Source organism: Leishmania martiniquensis, chromosome 19, assembly GCF_017916325.1.
Source record: "Leishmania martiniquensis isolate LSCM1 chromosome 19, whole genome shotgun sequence".
Lineage (NCBI taxonomy): Eukaryota > Euglenozoa > Kinetoplastea > Trypanosomatida > Trypanosomatidae > Leishmania > Leishmania martiniquensis.
Window position 1 is genome coordinate 79961 of NC_090154.1, and position 17016 is coordinate 96976.

General features: G+C 56.9%; 2 protein-coding genes across 2 annotated transcripts; both read left to right on the plus strand.

The window, feature by feature from the left end:
• Positions 1 to 616: 616 nt before the first annotated feature.
• LSCM1_06212 (uncharacterized protein) lies at positions 617 to 3244 on the plus strand (the record flags this gene model as incomplete). The annotated part of the gene is made up of 1 exon (XM_067323644.1): positions 617 to 3244. One exon carries the CDS (start codon positions 617 to 619, stop codon positions 3242 to 3244), a length of 2628 nt encoding a protein of 875 aa, XP_067179273.1.
• A 3257-nt stretch (positions 3245 to 6501) lies between these two features.
• On the plus strand, positions 6502 to 9036 carry LSCM1_06213 (uncharacterized protein; the record flags this gene model as incomplete). The annotated part of the gene is made up of 1 exon (XM_067323645.1): positions 6502 to 9036. One exon carries the CDS (start codon positions 6502 to 6504, stop codon positions 9034 to 9036), a length of 2535 nt encoding a protein of 844 aa, XP_067179274.1.
• Positions 9037 to 17016: the final 7980 nt, after the last annotated feature.

Below are 17016 nucleotides of genomic sequence, written 5' to 3' on the forward strand. Positions count from 1 at the left end.
GATGACACACATCGCCTACTCGCAATAGCAGAGAAGCAAGTCGAAAGAGTTCCGTCATCGTCTGCGATCGTCGTCTCTCTTGGGGGCGCTCTTTCTCTCTCTCTCTGTATGCGATCTTGTATAACGCTCTTGTGCGAACTGGCCACCCTCGAGGGGAACGGGAACCATCGAGAGTAGACCCCCGCCGCGAGTGAGAGTCGTGGCCTCGACGGATTCTGTTTCTTCGCGCTCCGCAACTCAATTTCTGTTTCTCGTCGTGTGCAGCAGCGCTTGGCGGTGGTGTTTGTGTACGTTGCCAGTTGTATTTTTTCCGTTTCGGTCGCGCCGTCAACATCGTTGATTAGAAACGCCCGTCGCTTGCTGTCCCATTTTTATTCTCTTGCGTCTTGTGTGCGCGTCGCTCCTCCAAGCCCCTCCCCCTCCCCCTCCCCCCCACACACATACACCTGCGCCTCGCTCCCTTACTCTTTCCTGTAGCAGGTGACGAGCAGAGAGAGGCAACTTGAAGTCACCTGACAAGCAAGAGCAGCTGCGAGATCATCGCACCCCTCTCTTTCCTCGTTGTTTCGATCATTGAATTGCCCCTTTTCTCTCTCTTTGTGCTGAAGTGCTCGTGATGTTTTCATCAGAGGTGAGGTATGGCCCTCGCCTGCATGTGTACCTGTGCCACGTTAGCTCCCAAGATGACGTCCACCGGGCAGATGCCCTCCGCGTGCAGGATCGGCACTCGTGTGGATGGGTCTCACGGAAACACGCACCGTACCCGCAGGAGCTTGGCTTTCGCTTTGATGGTGTTGTGTCGGTAAGCGCCCTCCGCATTCTCGCCAGCGAAAGTAAAATATCGTCGTGCATGATTGTTTTTATCGCTGAGCCGACAGCGCAAGAGGAGCAGGATGGCGTTTGTGGTCCATATAGCAAGGCGACTTTCAAGCGGCTTGGCCATGTTCGCTTCTCCAACAACGCGGCCAGTGACTACCAGGCGAGGGAGCTCAAGACTGTTGGCCTGCGGCATCGTTGCACGTACCTGAAGCTGGTCCTGCGCAACCCCCATGCTAACAGCTACAACATGTTTCACCAGGTTGGCGTCGTGGCCCTGGTGGCGCACGGTGAGCTCCTGAGAAAACTGCAGAAGTGGATCGACACCCCACTCGCCATTCCCGTAGGGGAGCGTGCCATGGTGCCACTGGATGAGATGATGCCGCCTTCGAAGGGCGAATGTACGCCTGAGACACCAGCGAGGGTGGCCAGCAACTTCAGCGCCCGCATCGGCGAGCTCGTGGCGATGAAGCAAAAGGCTGTGAAGGACGAGGACTTTGACACCGCGGAGGCGCTCAAGCAGCGGATCATCACGATCGAGAACGGCGAGCGTGAGATGGCGCGGCTCGACGTAGAAAAACAACGCGCTGTGGCGGCGGAGGACTACAAGCTTGCCAAGGAGCTCAAACTGCGTATTGAGGCGCTTCGAGAGGAAACCGAGAGGATCGCCGCTGCCCCATCAAGTACGGTACCGCCCACCATGGCTATGATAGATGCTTGCCCACCATCGCCGCAGTGCCGCGCCTCCAATGCAGATGCTTCAGGCAGCGCTGCGGCGTATGGTAATGGCAGCGGCACCGCCTCCCCGCGCCTCGCGCACGGTGGGTGGAACGCGTATGACGAACGAGTAGTAGGCGGGAAGGGCTACTATGACCTCTCTGACGCCACAGGCGACTTGACAGTCGGTCAGCCAAGTCACCAGAACTGCGCTGACGAGGATGAGGTACCACTCGCCGGCGACGGCGCTGATTGGGAAGTTTCCCTCAACACCGCTATCAAGCGCGCGTCGACATTGCCGACCGGGCCATCGCCACTCGCCGGTGACGCTGCCGCAGCGGCGAAGCCTTACACGAAGGACCTCGGCGTATACTGTGTAGCATGCTTGTTCAGCAAAAAAGGACAGCAGCGGGAGGCCGCGCTGCGCGGCGCGGTGTCGAGTGAAGGTAGTCAGGCCCTCGCTTCTCACAGCGATACCGCATGGGCACAGCTAGTGCTGTACATGTCTGTCAGGGGCTACGGCGTCGGGGACAAGGTGGCAGGTGCTGCCATCGCTGCCTGCAGCGCTCTCACGAAAATCGTGCAAGGCAAACTGCCAGGGGCCTCGGCCCACCAGGTTGCTGAGTCGGTGAGCAAGGTGCTTCCGGAGCTGACGGTGCGACTCGGTGAATCGAACACACGCGTTCAAGAGAGTGTCGAGGAGACTATGGTCGCTCTTGCCCGTTCTCCGCTGGGCCATCGCCGCATCGTGGAGTTGCTGCTGGCAGACCCGGACAAGCCAAACAAGAGGCTTGCCAGCGTCCGCGCGCATGTGTCGCGCATTGACATTCTTAGCACCTTTGTGGAAGAGTTTGGACTCATGTGTGACACTCCCGATGGCCTCGACACGTGCAGTTTGTGCTCTATGGTGTTGCTGCCGAGCCTTCAGCACTCCAACGTCGAAGTGCGGCAGGCCGCGGTGGGCCTGTTGGCAAAGTTGCTTTACATGGACCCCAGCTCCACGAGCGGCTATATGGAGGACATCAAGCCAGCACAGCAGGCACTGGTCGAAGAGCAGTTGGAGCAGTACAAGCAGAGCCAGCTTTCAGCCCGCAGCATTGTGCGAAAGGTGTCCGACATGCAGGCGGACACCTTGGCTGTCCAGCGGCGCAGCAGAGAGAGTGCAGGCTTGCCCCAGGCAGATCCCTGGCGTTCGCCGGCGCTTCGTACAGTAGAGGCTGCTGCCCGAGCCGCTGAAGAAGTTCAACCTCGCGTTCCCTCTGCGCCACCCGCGCAGCGGACGCGTGTGTCGACAGGCGAGATAGAGCACCGCCGGCTACGCACTTGCCAGTTCTGCGGGGAGTACAATTCAAGCTTCAACGAGCATAATTTGGACCTGCACTACGTGAGTGCCTGCCCGATGCTCTGCCCGTGCCCACTGTGCGACCAGGTGACGGAAATATGCCTATTGCAGCAGCACTTGGTGACTGAATGTGCGAAGCGACGCCTGGTACGGGAGTGTCCTCGATGCCACGAGGCAGTGCGTGCAACAGAGTACAATGAGCACGTCTCGGCGAAGAAGTGCATTGAGGGGGTGGCGACGCACAGTGTGTGCCCGCTGTGTCATGACCGCTTCAAAAGCGGCATGGACGGGTGGAGGCGTCATCTCGCCTCAAGTCCTGGTTGCCCAAATAATCCGAGACGCTACGACGGTACCGGTCTCGCCATGTGATGCCTCTGAGAAATCCTTTTTTCCCTCTATTGTCGTGTACCACCAGCAAGAGATGGCTAAGGCTGGGGGTAGATCGATGCTAGAAGCCTGCTGCCATGATTTTATCCCTCGCCTCGCCCTCTTCCTCAAGGGGCACTCGATTGCCTGCGTAGGTGTATGCGTCTCTTGCGCCGCCGTGGTGCGCCTCGGGCCTTTTCTCTGACGTCTTCCACCCGCCGTACACGACTCGCATTTGGGCCGTGGCCCAGCAGCGGAAGGTGCGCTGTGCATACATGCGTGCATCCGTTAGCGTGTTTCTGGAGAGGACGTGGAGCGCATATACATATATATATATATGTGTGTCTATCGTACTCCTCTGACGGCCATCTGCCATATGAAAACCGCTGCGGACTTCTCTTGTGACCTCTCTCTCTCTGAGACCGTTGTCTGCTAAGCGATCGAGAGACCGCTAATGGGAAAATTCCTCCATTGCACGCGTGCGCCGATGTACAGTTTGCCAATACGTTTGCCCGCATAAACCGAATGAGCGCCGCATGCAGCTACGCTCTTTCTTCCCCTTTCCCCTCTTCCTTGCCGTTTCTCTGTGACACATCCGCCCTGCTACGCCGTCTTGCCCACTTCGATACGTCTCTTCCTCTCCCCCGCGCGCCGAGGTACAGGCTCTACTTTTGTGTATGTGCTACTCTTCCCTGATGGCGAGGGACACACCGCAGCGCGCGGCTCCTCAGCGCCCGGCGCCCACTGAGCATGGGGGGGCCATGCAGCTCCGTTACTCCTCCCTCCCCTTATTCCTGCCAACACCGAGCCACTCGTGGCGGTGACAGGGCCACGTGCCCACGCCAGAGGGAAGGGGGCCAGCTGGACTTCTCGTCACGGATGCCAGCGGGCAGGGCCTGCATGGCGTTGCGTCGTGGGGCGCCGCGATGGTGGACACGGCTGTGCGATCTACATGGTGGGTGGAGTGCCGGCGTGGCTGGAGCGTGCTCCGCCGAGCCATGACAGGGCGCCCTGGTGTGGGGAGGGCCTGCGCCACGGCGGGAGGGGGGATGCACCCGGTGGCGCGAGCTGCACGGTGGGAGGCGCTGCTGTGGGGCGACCTGCGAAGCGTGTGTGTGTGTGTAGCGTTTTGGACGGGGGCCGTGCTGAGGTGACTGGGTCGGCGCGTGGCTGTAACGCGTGTCTCTGAGGGCTGCTCGGCACCCGGCGGGGTGGGCCTGTGCGGTCGGGCCGGGCCGCGTGGGGCTCACAACTCCGGTGCAGCGGCAGACGCGAGGCACAGTGGAAAAAATGCGACTCGACTGAGTTTCGTCTCTTCGGTCGTTCTCTTTTTCCTGTTGTTTAGTTGGTCTCGATGCGCCTCCCTCTGCTAGTTGTCGCTGACTCGTGCATTTGGGGCTCCTCACAAAGGCCCCTGGTCTCCTCTCCTGCCGTCAACTCTCTTGCTGTTTTTTTTTCTCCTTCGGCTCATCGTTTTGCCCACGCCGCTCTTCGTTTTCCTCAGGTATGCGCGCGGCAGTGCGATGACGCGCATTGCATTCGCGCCGCGTGGGCTACCGATCTGGGCGGGTGTCTATCGCTGCCCATCTGTGCCCCCCCTCTACTTTGCAGAGAGCGGCTGGCTGACTACTGTGGCTCATCCAGCACGTGCCTGGACTCCCCTCTCCCCATCCTGCTACCCGCACGGCAGCCGCTGCGACCTCCGCCCTGGAGCCAGTCGCTGTAGGGTGTCCTCTGCTTGGGTCTAGGCATGGTGCCCACCCGTGTCTGCGTTGCGCCGACTGCGCCGTATGCCGCCAGAGGAGGGGTGCCGGGAGGCAGGGAGAGCGCATCCGATGCATGCTGCCATTGGGCGGCAGGACGGCTCGCTCTGGAGGGCGAGGGCTTCGCCGCCGTGGTGGCACAGTGGCAGGCGGGCCGTGGCTCGATGCACATATTTGCTGGCGGGTTCGGGGTTGAGAAAGGGCACCGTGCCAAAAAGGTTGATGACGGTTGTGAAAGTACTGCTGTTGCGATCTGCTGTTTTTTTTTTTGGAGAAGGCGGAGGGGCAGTGCTTAGGCATGGGTGCTGTGAGTTTGTTTGCGAAAGGTCGTGTATAACCCTGGAGAGAGCTGGTGGCGTAGGGACGAGGAAGGGGTAGTGAAAAACAAAAGAGGCTGTGTGCTCATATCTGTGATGCAGAAGGCAAGTGAAGAAAATTCACAGAAAATTCGTTTCTTGCATGCATCGAGGCTCCTGACGCTGGATAGGTGTGTAAGTCTATTTGCTCTCTGATCGCGCACCGCCTACTGCTTTTTCCTACGCAGGAAAACCACCCGCGAAAGGACGAAGCGAAGTGTTTTAAAGTGCATATGAGTGATGACGAGCTCTTCGTGGTCAGTGAGAGGTCGTCGAGTGCAACAGTCCCTTCACTGCGCGGCTGAACGCCATGCATTGCTCTTGCGTAGGTGTCTCGTAGGCCCTCCTTTGTGGGGCGGGCATCTGCCCCTTGCCATCGAACGCACGGAGTGATAGGACATGGGCAGAGGCTCTTGCAAGGAGGGAGGGAAGGCGGGTGCTGAGGGCTGTTGCTGCCTCGGGGCTGGCATGCGGCTGCTACCCTCAGGTATTTCGCAACGCGGCGGTGCTCTTTCACGGCGCATGCACCGGCCACTGCTCTTAGCTCCTGCTCCACAGGGCCTACTTGAAGTAAAGGGACCTCGGCTTATCGAGCCCATGCAGAGAGAATGCCTATGCCTTTTTCGCATACCGCCTGTTGTATAATAATCTTGCGCCTTGCGTGTATTTAACGCCGACCCACTCCCTCTTTCTCACCCACCTTTTCGTTTGCTTGTGTGACCCTCCTCCCTGCCTTCTTTTGTTGCCGGCATTCCGCACTCGCTGCTCCACTTTCACGCCTACGCCCTCGCTTTGTTGGTGATGAACGCCTTTGCCATCCGCTGTGGCCACGAAGTACATTTATGCCCACAAAAGCCTCCAAAGGATACAAAACTTGAGTGCCTTCGGGTCAACGACACGCCATACTTGTGCGCCCCTTTCCTGCGTGCATTACTTCTCTTTCTCTCTTGCTCCTCCTGCTGCCGCGGCTCCCACCCCGCTCTCCCCCACCTCTCTCCCGTTTGTCATTGCGAATTACGCCTCTCTATTCCCGGCTCGACCTCGCGTATCGCTGCGTCCATACTGCGTCGGCCAAGAGACCCACTCGCCCCCTACGAAGAGTCCCTCCCCCCTCCCCCCCGGACAAAAAAGTGAGACCAAAATGAGCCTGGCGCCCACTCGTGGCACTCCGCAGAACGTGGCACTCAGCAAAACCGAGGCGGAGGTGCAAGAGCTCATCACAAAGCAGCTGACATCGCGACATCCGGATGGCGACCCAGACGCGACGACCCGCCTCGTCGAGCACATCCGCCGCGGTAACGGTAGTCTTGTGCTGGAGGCGATTCGTCAGAATTTCAAGTACAACCCCCCTTCAACGCAGCTTCGCATGCTATGTGTCATGGATCAGTGCCTCATCCAGAGTGGTCCACAGTTTGCCGTGATGCTTTCGTCGGATAAGTGGGCAGATCGCCTGTTCAAGGTTGCTAAGACGACCACTACACCGGAGGTGCGTGACAAGATTATGATCACCGTTCTGGCGTGGTACCAGCGCTTTCACACGAACGGTCACCACCGTCTGCTGCAGCGTTTTCAGCAGAGCCGCACCCTCAGTGAGCCGTTCCAGCGTGTCTCCGCCAAGGTAAGCAAGAACCAGCAGCAGCAGCGCGCGACTAAGCTTTCGCATCTCAACTTTGCCTCGCTGGATTCGGGCAACCGCAACGACATCCTCGACTTGGAGGAGACAATTCTGCTGGAGTGTCAGGGAGATCTGGCCTCTCTCGAGTACGCACTGGAGCATCCGAACATTCTCCCAGACAACGAGATCGCCAACGAATGCAAGGAGCACAAGCTGATGTGTATGCGCATGCTCGAGTCCGGCGAGCACGAACGCATCTCAGCTGAGCTGATGACCCTCATCGAGCGTTTTTCTGAGGCTCTGAGTCTCTTCGAGGCCATGACCGGCGTGGACGTCGGCGAGGGCGAGGGTGCCAAGATGCGCGCCATGGCCGACGAGGACTTGGCGGAGGCGGATAGCGACGATGATGACGAGCAGCGGCGGCTGCGCCGGCGTAACGGGGGCGGCCAGTACGGTACTGCTGGCCATCGTGCAGACGCGGCCGCGGTGATGAAGAAGGCACAGCAGGAGACGGAGAATTTGGTGTCCCAGGAGCGCAATGAGACCCTTACTCTGCGCTCGCAGCTGGAGGATCTTCGCCAGAAGCACGAGGAGCTTCAGAATAAGTACAAGGACGCCAAGTTGAAGAATAAGGAGGCCGTCAGCTTGCTGGAGCAGTACGCCCAGCGTGTGGAGCTGCTGGAGGGTGGCACCAATGGCGCTGGCAGCGGCCTGGCGCCTCTGCCGGTGCTGGGTGCCGGCTCTCTTGGGGCGGCAGGCGCCGCAACCTCTGCGTCGCCGGCGGCGATTGCAAGAATGCGCAGCTGTCTGACAAACATGCGCAAATGCCTGCGCGAGGTGAAGGAGGTGCGCTGCCGTGACATGATGAAGGAGACGCATTACTATGCTGCGCAGATTTCGACCGCGATGGCGGCCATGATCCGGGCAGCTGATGTCGACCGTGAGGCTGACCGCAAGGCGCTGCAATGGACGCAGGAGCTGTACAAGCGCGAGATGAAGCTGCGCAAACAGTACTACAACACCATCCAGGAGCTGAAGGGCAACATTCGCGTCTACTGCCGTGTGCGACCGATGCTGCCGAAGGAAATCCAGGGCGGATACACGGATGTTATGTCGTACCCCTCGCAGGACGCTGTGAAGTTCACGGACCCCAACGGGCGGCCAAAGCTGTTTGAGTTCGATGAGGTCTACCCGCCGAATGTGAGCCAGCTACGCGTGTTCGAGGACACGTCCCCGCTTATCGACAGTGTCGTTGACGGTTACAACGTGTGCATCTTTGCCTACGGCCAAACTGGCAGTGGCAAGACCTTCACGATGAACGGATCGGAGGGCGAGCACAAGGGCATCAACACACGTGCCCTCGAGCGGCTCTTCGAGATCATTGAGGAGCGCAGAGAGACGGAGTCGTCCACCGTGACGGTGTCGGTGTTGGAGATTTACTGCGAGCAGATCCGCGACCTGCTGGCCACGAAGAAAGAGGCGGCTGGGACGACGTACGAGGTTAAGCAGGGCGGGCCGTTCGGCACGTACGTGACGAATCTCAAGGAGGTTCCAGTGACGTCACCGGGGGACATCAACGGCATCATGGCGACCGCCCAGACGCACCGCAGTGAGGGCATGACAAACATGAACGAGCACTCCTCTCGGTCACACATGCTGCTCTACATCATCGTGCGCACCACGAACAAACAGACGAACATGCAGGGCTACGGCAAGCTGTCGCTGATCGACTTGGCCGGTAGTGAGCGTCTGGACAAGAGTGGCGCGGAGGGTCAGCGCCTCAAGGAAGCCGTGTCCATCAACAAATCGCTGTCGGCACTCGGCGACGTGATTGCGGGACTCGCCCAGAATTCCAAGCACGTCCCCTTCCGCAACTCGGTCCTTACCTTCCTGCTGCAGGACTCCATGGCCGGGCAGGCAAAGGTGCTCATGTTCGTCTGTGTGAGCCCGGCGAGCTACAACGCCAGCGAGTCTGGTAGCTCGCTGCTCTTCGCCTCTCGTGCCCGTGGCGTCGCGTTTGGCCAGATCAAGAAGAACGCTACGACGGAGAAAGCGGCATGAGTCGTCGGGGACCGTAGGGAAGGACGCGAAGAGGTGGCGACGAGACGGAAGCACGTCCGAAGAGGAGCTCAAGCGCGAGGGCGAGGGAGAGGAGCAGCAGGCGGGTGCGTGCATACAGGGCGAGACATCGCTGTTGATGTGCGCATGCATATACTTTGTTTCGTGTCGTTTCTGCTCACCTCTCCCCCTCATTTCTTTGAGGTCGACTAAACCTCATCAGCAAATTTGCGGAGTTTTTTTTTGTTGTTATGCGTGCGCGTGATGGCGTGCCCCACCGCTCTGGAAGCCCGCCGCGCGTCGGTCTGCAGCAGCGTTGGGACATTTCACGGATGATGCAGAAGCGAGCGAGGTTAGGGGAGCTCGATGTGGACAAAGCGTTACACATGCGTTTACTGCCCTTTCACTACCACACCCCTTTGCCATCATCCCCCTAACACACACACACACACCATCACCCAGGCTTTTGCGGCCCTTCACCTTTCATTTTGCTGCAGATCACACTGCGGTTGCGTTGCCCCTTCTGTGGACTCAGCCAGGAGAGCGTGGCGGCAGCTTATCGTCTTTCTTTTCGCGTCAGCGGTTTCAAGACTCTCTGTTTCTCGAATGACGCGCTGTGCTCCTCCTCTTCCTCTGACGTGCGTGCTGCTCATGTATGCTCGTGCACTCTCGCCCCTCGCCGCTTTGCTTTGCCTTTTCACTCTTGTCCGTTTTTTTCCCCCTTTCGTGCTTCTGACTTATTGTGTACTGTACAGCGTATGATTGTTTGAACGTCATCACGGCCAATGCGTCTGTTGCTCCCTCTTCTTTTTTCCCCGGTGCCATGCCAGACACGCTGGTTTGCTGCTTTCAACGCTCCTCCCCCCACCCTCACCCCGTCAAGCGCCTCCTTTCTCCTTCTCACTTCGTCCGTTTTCAGTTGCTCGCATCTCAGTGGTTCTCCTGCCTTCGCGCGCTTTCGTTTGTTTCTGTTTGGATTGAAAGCTGCGGATGCGTTCGTTCTTTGCTTTTGGCGCTCTTTGGTGATGTATGCGTTGCCGTTTGTCCGCCGTATTGCGTTTGCGCATTGCCTTTTCTTTGCTTCACATCCGATAGGGTTGAGTGAATACAAAAAAAAACAAAGGATTCTGCCGCAAAAGAGGAAACGTTGAAAGAAGAAGAGGGGAAGAGCAGATATAACCATATATAACCATGCGCAGTGTAGCTTACCCCAACGACCATGCACGCACCGATCTCTTCACGTGCATGACTTACCGACAGACAGACGCACGCAGAGACATATTTCACTGATGATGAGGCGATCAAGTTGCCTCTGCCTTCCTGCTGAGCCTCCTTCATTTCTTCTTTCACCCTTTCTGCTGAACAGGGCATGTGGGCGACTCGGCTTGCGTGCACGCGCGCGGGTGACGTTATGGATGACGTAGAAAATGGTGTATCTCGAAAACTAACAAACACCTCGTACAGTGCACAGCTTTGCAACAGCCGGTGCTAGGCCGCTCTTCGCTTATTGAAGCAGAAAGGCATTGAGGGTCGATTCTGCGCACCAGCTGGCTGCCCTTCGTGCAGATCTGTTCTCGAAGGGCGTTCTTGCCGTGCCCTGACTCCAAGTCCCTCGACTTGGAGCTGGGTACTGACGTTCTACGTGCCCCGCTGCGGACACTGCCCCCTCCCCCCTTACCACTTCCACAACTCAACAAACGGCGAGCGAAACGGCTCATACGAGCCCCCTCTTCATCTCTCCCTGTCTCTCCCCACCCTCCTGCCGCCTCACACTCGTTTCTCCGGCGGCTCTGCTTCTTTGAACGACGAAGTGCATCCGTGAGCACGAGCACACGCGCAGACACGCACACAACGAGAAAACAAAGGAAAACGCCGATAACAAGAAACACGTCTCTTGACGCTCTCCAAATCTCCGACCAAAGTGCGAGTGTGCGGCAGCGAGAAGCCTTGCTGTCCTGTGTGCTGCGCCCGAATCAGCGAACACACGTACACGTGCCTCCTCATCAGTGCAGGCAGGTGCAACCGAGAGATCGACGTTCAATTCGCCCTCTTCTCCCAACATCCGGAGCAGCAACGGCAAAAAACATCAACACTACGCTTCTTTCAGAGACGTGTGCGACAGTGGACTGGCGGCCAACTTCCCTCCCCCTCGCCCAACGTCGCCTGAGCACAACTGTTACTCGACGGCGTATTTTTCCCCCTTTTCTCGCGGTTTTCGTGTGCCTGAGTGTGTGTGTGTCCCTTATCATCTGCCTGTCCGATAATCTTGTCTGTGTGCGTGTGCATCTTTGTGTCTTTTTGTGAGCCAACGCACAGGTCATTGGCATCTCGTGATTTCACTCATACACCGATACACAGCACCGTCCTTCCCCGTCGCGCCTCCTCTCTTCTCCGTCCCACTGACGTCGTCCAGGGGTGCCTCGCTCCTACCCACTCTCTGTATCTCTGCCATTCACTGTGAAACAAACGGTGCTTTCTCTCTCCCTTTTCGCTCTCTCCACTCGCCCTCTTTTCCGCCTGCCTGTCTCAGTTTTTTTTTGTTTTTGCTGTTGTGGTTGCGGCTGTGCCGTCTTTTTACTTGTACGTTCTCTCCACGTTGTCTGGTGTCCCGGCTGAGCTCACTTTTTGCCTTTCCTGCGCGCTTTATCGCGTTCGCTCGTCTCTTCCCTTTCTTGGCTCTCCTCGTTTTCTCTTTGCACTTTACGTTCATCTCTGGTCGGTCGATCTTTCTGTTTCACAAGAAGTTGCGTATTTTTTTTCCTTCGCCGTTGTTCTTAGTGTCGGCCCTGGTGTTACTCCTTCACCCTTCTTCTCCCGCTCCTCTTTCGCTTTCTCATTCCTCTCGCATCATCTCTGTTTGCCTCTCCATCTCTATTGACCATCATCACCTTTTCTCTCCGTCGTCATCATCGGTTGTGTGTGTGTGTGTGTTTCTATATCTGCTCCGAATACGCTTGAAATTGCAAGCGCGCCACTCGGAGCAATCTGCGTCAAGCAGTCTCCCTTTTCTCGGCGTGAGTCTTGTTCGTGTGGCCTGTGCGCCAGTGTTGGTGCCTCCGTGTTGGTGTTGCCCTCTTGTATGGGCGCAGGTGGAGTTCAGGGAAGACGAAACGCAGCGCTAGCGAGAGAAAGAGAGAGAGCAAGCGAGCGAGCGAGCGATTGCCTTCTCCCTCCATCGCATTCCCATCTCCTGTATCCGCTGTATTTTTGTTTTTTGGGTTGCGTAGTGCGACTACGCTCGCCTCTGTGCTCATAGACCAAAAAGTGCCTTCTATACACGCCCCCATCCCACCTGTTGAGTTTGCCGACGCCGTTCCTATCTGTCTTTTTTTGTTGTTCTTCTTCGGTGTTTTCGAGGGCTTTTGTCGCCTGTATCTCCTCCCCTCTCTCCCTCTCGACATCGCTATCTGTACGTATTATCTGTGCTTTCTGTTCTTCCTTTTGCCTCCCCGTATATCTGCTCGTGCCGAATCGCAGCGCGGCAGCTGGCAGCTCAAGGATAAGTGAAGTGCTGTGAGCCACAAGCCGCTGGGTGCACGTCAACACAAGCACACGTACGCAACGGGGGAATCGTTTCATAGTGCACAAGCTCACAGCGATATCGGTCGAACAGGAGTCCCCCCTCCCCTCCCCTCCCCTCTTGATTGCTCATCACCCGTGAAAAAGCGAACAACCCCTCATCATCACCCGCATTGTCCATCAGCTCAGGCGCGATTTCATCCAGAGCTGAGGAGACAATATAATACGCATAAAGCCACAGCCACAGTCACAGCCACAGCCACGGCAACGCTGTGTTGACACATTGGCATACAGACACACACTCGAACAGAAATACACTCACATCAATACAGCGTGACAACTTCCTACCAGACAAGCGGCAAAGCAAAAACATAAAGGAACGCCTTTTCCCCTTCTCTCCGTCCCCCTCCAAAAAGAAAAAGGTGTCGGGTGTACACCCACGGCAGTGATTGCAGCAGAGTAAACAAGAAGAAAAACAAGGGCACCATTACCAAAGTACGCTGAAGAGGCACCGTGCGCACGCGAGAAGTAGGGCCGATAGGAGAAAGAGAGCAAAGCCCCCCCTCTTGAGCCGCCTGAAGAGGCTATCCAGCAACTCGTACGGTTGCTGCCGGTGTTCTCCCCCCTTCCGCGCCTGCTCTTGGTTTTGTCTTCTCTCTGCGTTTCTCTTCAGCGCTCCCCAGGATTCCCTGCCCTTTTCTCGCGTGCTGTTTTCTCGTCTCCTCGTCTCTCTCTCCTCCCCACTTTCTCTCTCTCTCTCTCTGCGCGCGCGCGTCTGCCTTTCGACGCCCTTTCCTCTTCACACTGTTTTTTTTTCTCCTTTGTCAGGGCTTCTCTTGCAGCGTCTTCTTTGTTCTGTATCTCGCCGGCTTCTATCTTTCCCTCCCTCTTGAGCACCTTGTTGGAACAGCGAGTGTGCATGTGACGGCGTTGCGCTCCTGTCTGCTCTTTCTGCCTCTGCCTCTTTGCCTGTGTGCCGACAGGGCTGACTTGCTTTCCTCGCTCGACCTCCTCACATCCCTCTCAACCCCGCCCATCTACTCGTCATCTCTCGCAGTGCCGCAGACCTCCAGGGTGCCATTCTTTGCCTTTTTCTCTTTTGATTGGTACTGCTCGCGCCTTTCCTCCCTCCCTTCCACTTGGCACCGTTTGCGGATCGCTCTGTTTTTTGTGTGCGTGTGTGCCGCGTCGTCGCTGTTCCGTGACTTCTCCAATTTAATTTTTTTTCCCGTTTCGCTCGCCTCTTCGCTTCGCATTTGTCTTCTCTCTCCTCTCTACGCCGCTCTCCGCTCTCCTCCTGCTGCTGCTGCTCTGAGCGGCTTCAAAGAGTGTCCTGATTTGTCGTCCCCTCTCTCCCCCATTTCGCTTCCGCCTCGTCTCCATCGATAAACACAAACACTCCTGTATGTATACATCTCTCTCTCGCCCACAATCAACATATACGCAGTTCACGCAAAGCTGTCGCTGTTGTCTGTCCTTTGTGTGCGGTGCATTTCGCATCTCAAGTCGAGGTGGAGAAGGACATAAATAAATATATATACATACACGACAAGTCAAGCAAGAGAAGACGGAGTCTTCGTTCGTAGACTTGACTTCCCCTCCACCTCTTCATCACTGGTTGTGTTTTTTTTTCCTCTTCCCGGTGTTGTGTCAGCTGTCGTCATTCGTCGCTCACTCATTGCTTTTCTCCCGCTGCTCCCTCGTCTCGGAGTGGGTGTTCTCCTCTCCTTCGCTGCCCTTTTCGCTTCCTTTTTTTTTTCTCACGCCGCGCGCACCATCGCCACGACTCTCTTTCTGTGAGCTTCCCTCTTCTTCACCTCTTCCGTTTTCGCTTTGTGCCTTTCCATTTTTATTTTTAAATTTCCACCTCTTACGGGATTCTCCTCAGGCCATACACATACACATACACACACAAAAAAGCGAACGGGGTGCGTAATAATTGGAAAAAGAAACCAAAAAAGAGCTCTATTGCTCCTGTGCACGCGCGCGCGCACACACACGGAGCGCCGCGCCGCACATCGCCACATCACCTCTACGGCTGTGCCGTATCTCTTTCGCCTTAACACGCCTCGCCATATCTTTTTTTCCTTTGTGGTGCTTGCTGTCCGATTCTCTACGTGGTGGACGCTGCTCTCCCTCTCCCTCACCACTCTTTTACTCTTCGTGATAATCTCAGCGTTGTCTTTCTATCTGATATCTCATTCTCTGCCCTCGTGTTGGTATGTGTGTGCGCGCTTGCTTGCCTCCTGTTATCCTCGCTCGCTTCCGTTTCCGCCTCATACCTTCCGCTTTCTCACTTGCGCACGCGCAGGATTGACGTCCCTGTATTGGGTCGTGCGGGTCTTTCGCCTCTCTTGTTCATTCGCCACCTCCCTATTGCTGCGACACGGCTCTTTTCCTGAGAGTGAACCGCAGTGGCACAACTGGCCTTCATCGTCTACCATCTCTGCGTGTGCATTTGTGGGTGCGTGTGTGGGGTGGTGGTGGTGGTGCCAATAGCGAAGGCTGGCAGTCTTGCTTTACTTCGCGTACCCTTTCCCATCTCCTCATCCCCCCTCCCTCGTAGACAAAGGGAGGCGAAGAGAAGGGGAGGAGAGGATCGCTCTCCGATCAGGTGTGCATACGTGGCGCGGGTGTATCGTTGTGGGGCTTTATCAAGACACTGATCAGCCTTCTTTCCTGAACGAAGAATTTAAAAGGCACAGGCCTATTCCTGCGAGCCTCTCTTTGTTCGTGCACAATTGCGGCTGGGGTGACTCCCTCGCTGTCTTGCACCTGCTGTAGTGCTTGCTTTATCCATCTCTTCTTCCCTCTTCGCTTCTCCGCCGTTTTTCTAGCTGCTCGTTCGATTTGGTCTTGAGGTCTGTGTGTCGGAGCGCGCGCTGTTCCGTCAAGAGGTCCGCGCGTTATTCTGAGAAGTGCTGGGGCGTGCATAGGGCTTTCTCTTTTTCCTTTCTCATCTCATTCCCACATACTTACATACGCACACCTACACAGACACACAAGCAGAGAGACGCTGACAAGAAAAAACAACACACAGAGAGAGTGTGTGTGCAAAAGGGTACCTCATAGTCGTCAGGTGCGTCGGCGTCTGTGCGCCTGTGCACGCTTCTGCTCCCCGAGAGCGGCGCGTGATCGTCTGTGTGTGTCTCTTATGCGTAATTCTTGCTGGTGTCACCCCGTTTTCTTCCTTCCCATATTTCTGGCGTTCTTAGCGAGTATTTTTGCGAGCCGTGGGGTGGAGGTCCTTTCGGTAGCGAGGGTGCGTGCGTGTGTGCCTGCCCCCACCCCCCTCTGTGAGACTGTGTGGGCCGCCTCTTCCTCTCACGCCGTGGTACAAGTTTGATCTCTCCTTCTCTTCCTGTGTTTCTCCTTTGCACAGCTGTTGACGGGATCCGGGGCGAATCTCCTCCACGGTGTCGTCCCTTCTGCTTTTTTTTTGAATCTTCGTTGCCGTCCTTCCTTCATCTCTCCCTCTCTTTGTGTGTGTGTGCTCCTCTGACATACGCCTTCTCCCTCCCTCTGACCCCAGAAGTTATCACCGGGCTCGCCTCGTACCCTCTCTCTCACACACAAACACAGACACCAACGCAAATATACATCTTCCCCCTCCCCTCTGTTTCTGACGGTGATTTACTCCTCCCTCCTTTTCGTCTCCCGTCGGAGAGCGTGTTTGTGCTTCACGGGCCTCGCTCAGGTTTCAGCTTCCCACCTTCTGCGTTTCTTTCTCGGCTCATCGGCGGCAGCGGTCGGCATCCGCTGCCTTCGCCTTGCCTCGACTGTTTTCTCAATTTCCCGAGAGAAGTCGGCATTTTCCTCTCACCCCTCCGCTCTTTGGCCCACCCACAGTAGCACACGGACAAGCAGACCTTCGCTTCCGTGCACCGGCAGCAGTGGTAGCGCTTGCCGTCACACCCACCACGTCCCCGCACATACTTGGCTACCATCCGCGCCAACACCAATCTTCAGCGCGGGCATCGTCGCGCCCGGTTTTTCTCGTTGGTTACACGTTTTTGTGTCTGTGAGTGTCTTGCTGCGCGTCACTCTGTCCCCTCTCCTCTTGGCGCATTCCATTTTCGGCTCAGCACGCCGTGATACTCTCCCCCCTCCCCCTCCCCTCCCTTCTTCTCTGCTCTTTCGCGTCACCTTTTCCGTTGTTGTGTCCCTCTTGTACACTTCTCGTCCTTGCCACGTCACTGTTCGCGCATCTTTTCTGTCCCTTTTTTCCTTCGTTTCCCTTCTGCGAAATTAGCACGTCTCCTCCAGCGACGACTGAAGTGGCGGTCGTGTCTGCTGCTGAGGTGTTGTCGACGACTCGTCGCACATTTTTTTTGCTCACCTCGCTTTCCGTTTGCTGCGATCGCATCACTTCGGCTGCAGTGTGTGCGCTTCAGCTTCTTGTGCTGCTTGGTTTCTCGTGGTCTATTGCTCACGTGTGACCTCTCTCTCACTCTCCAGGCCGCC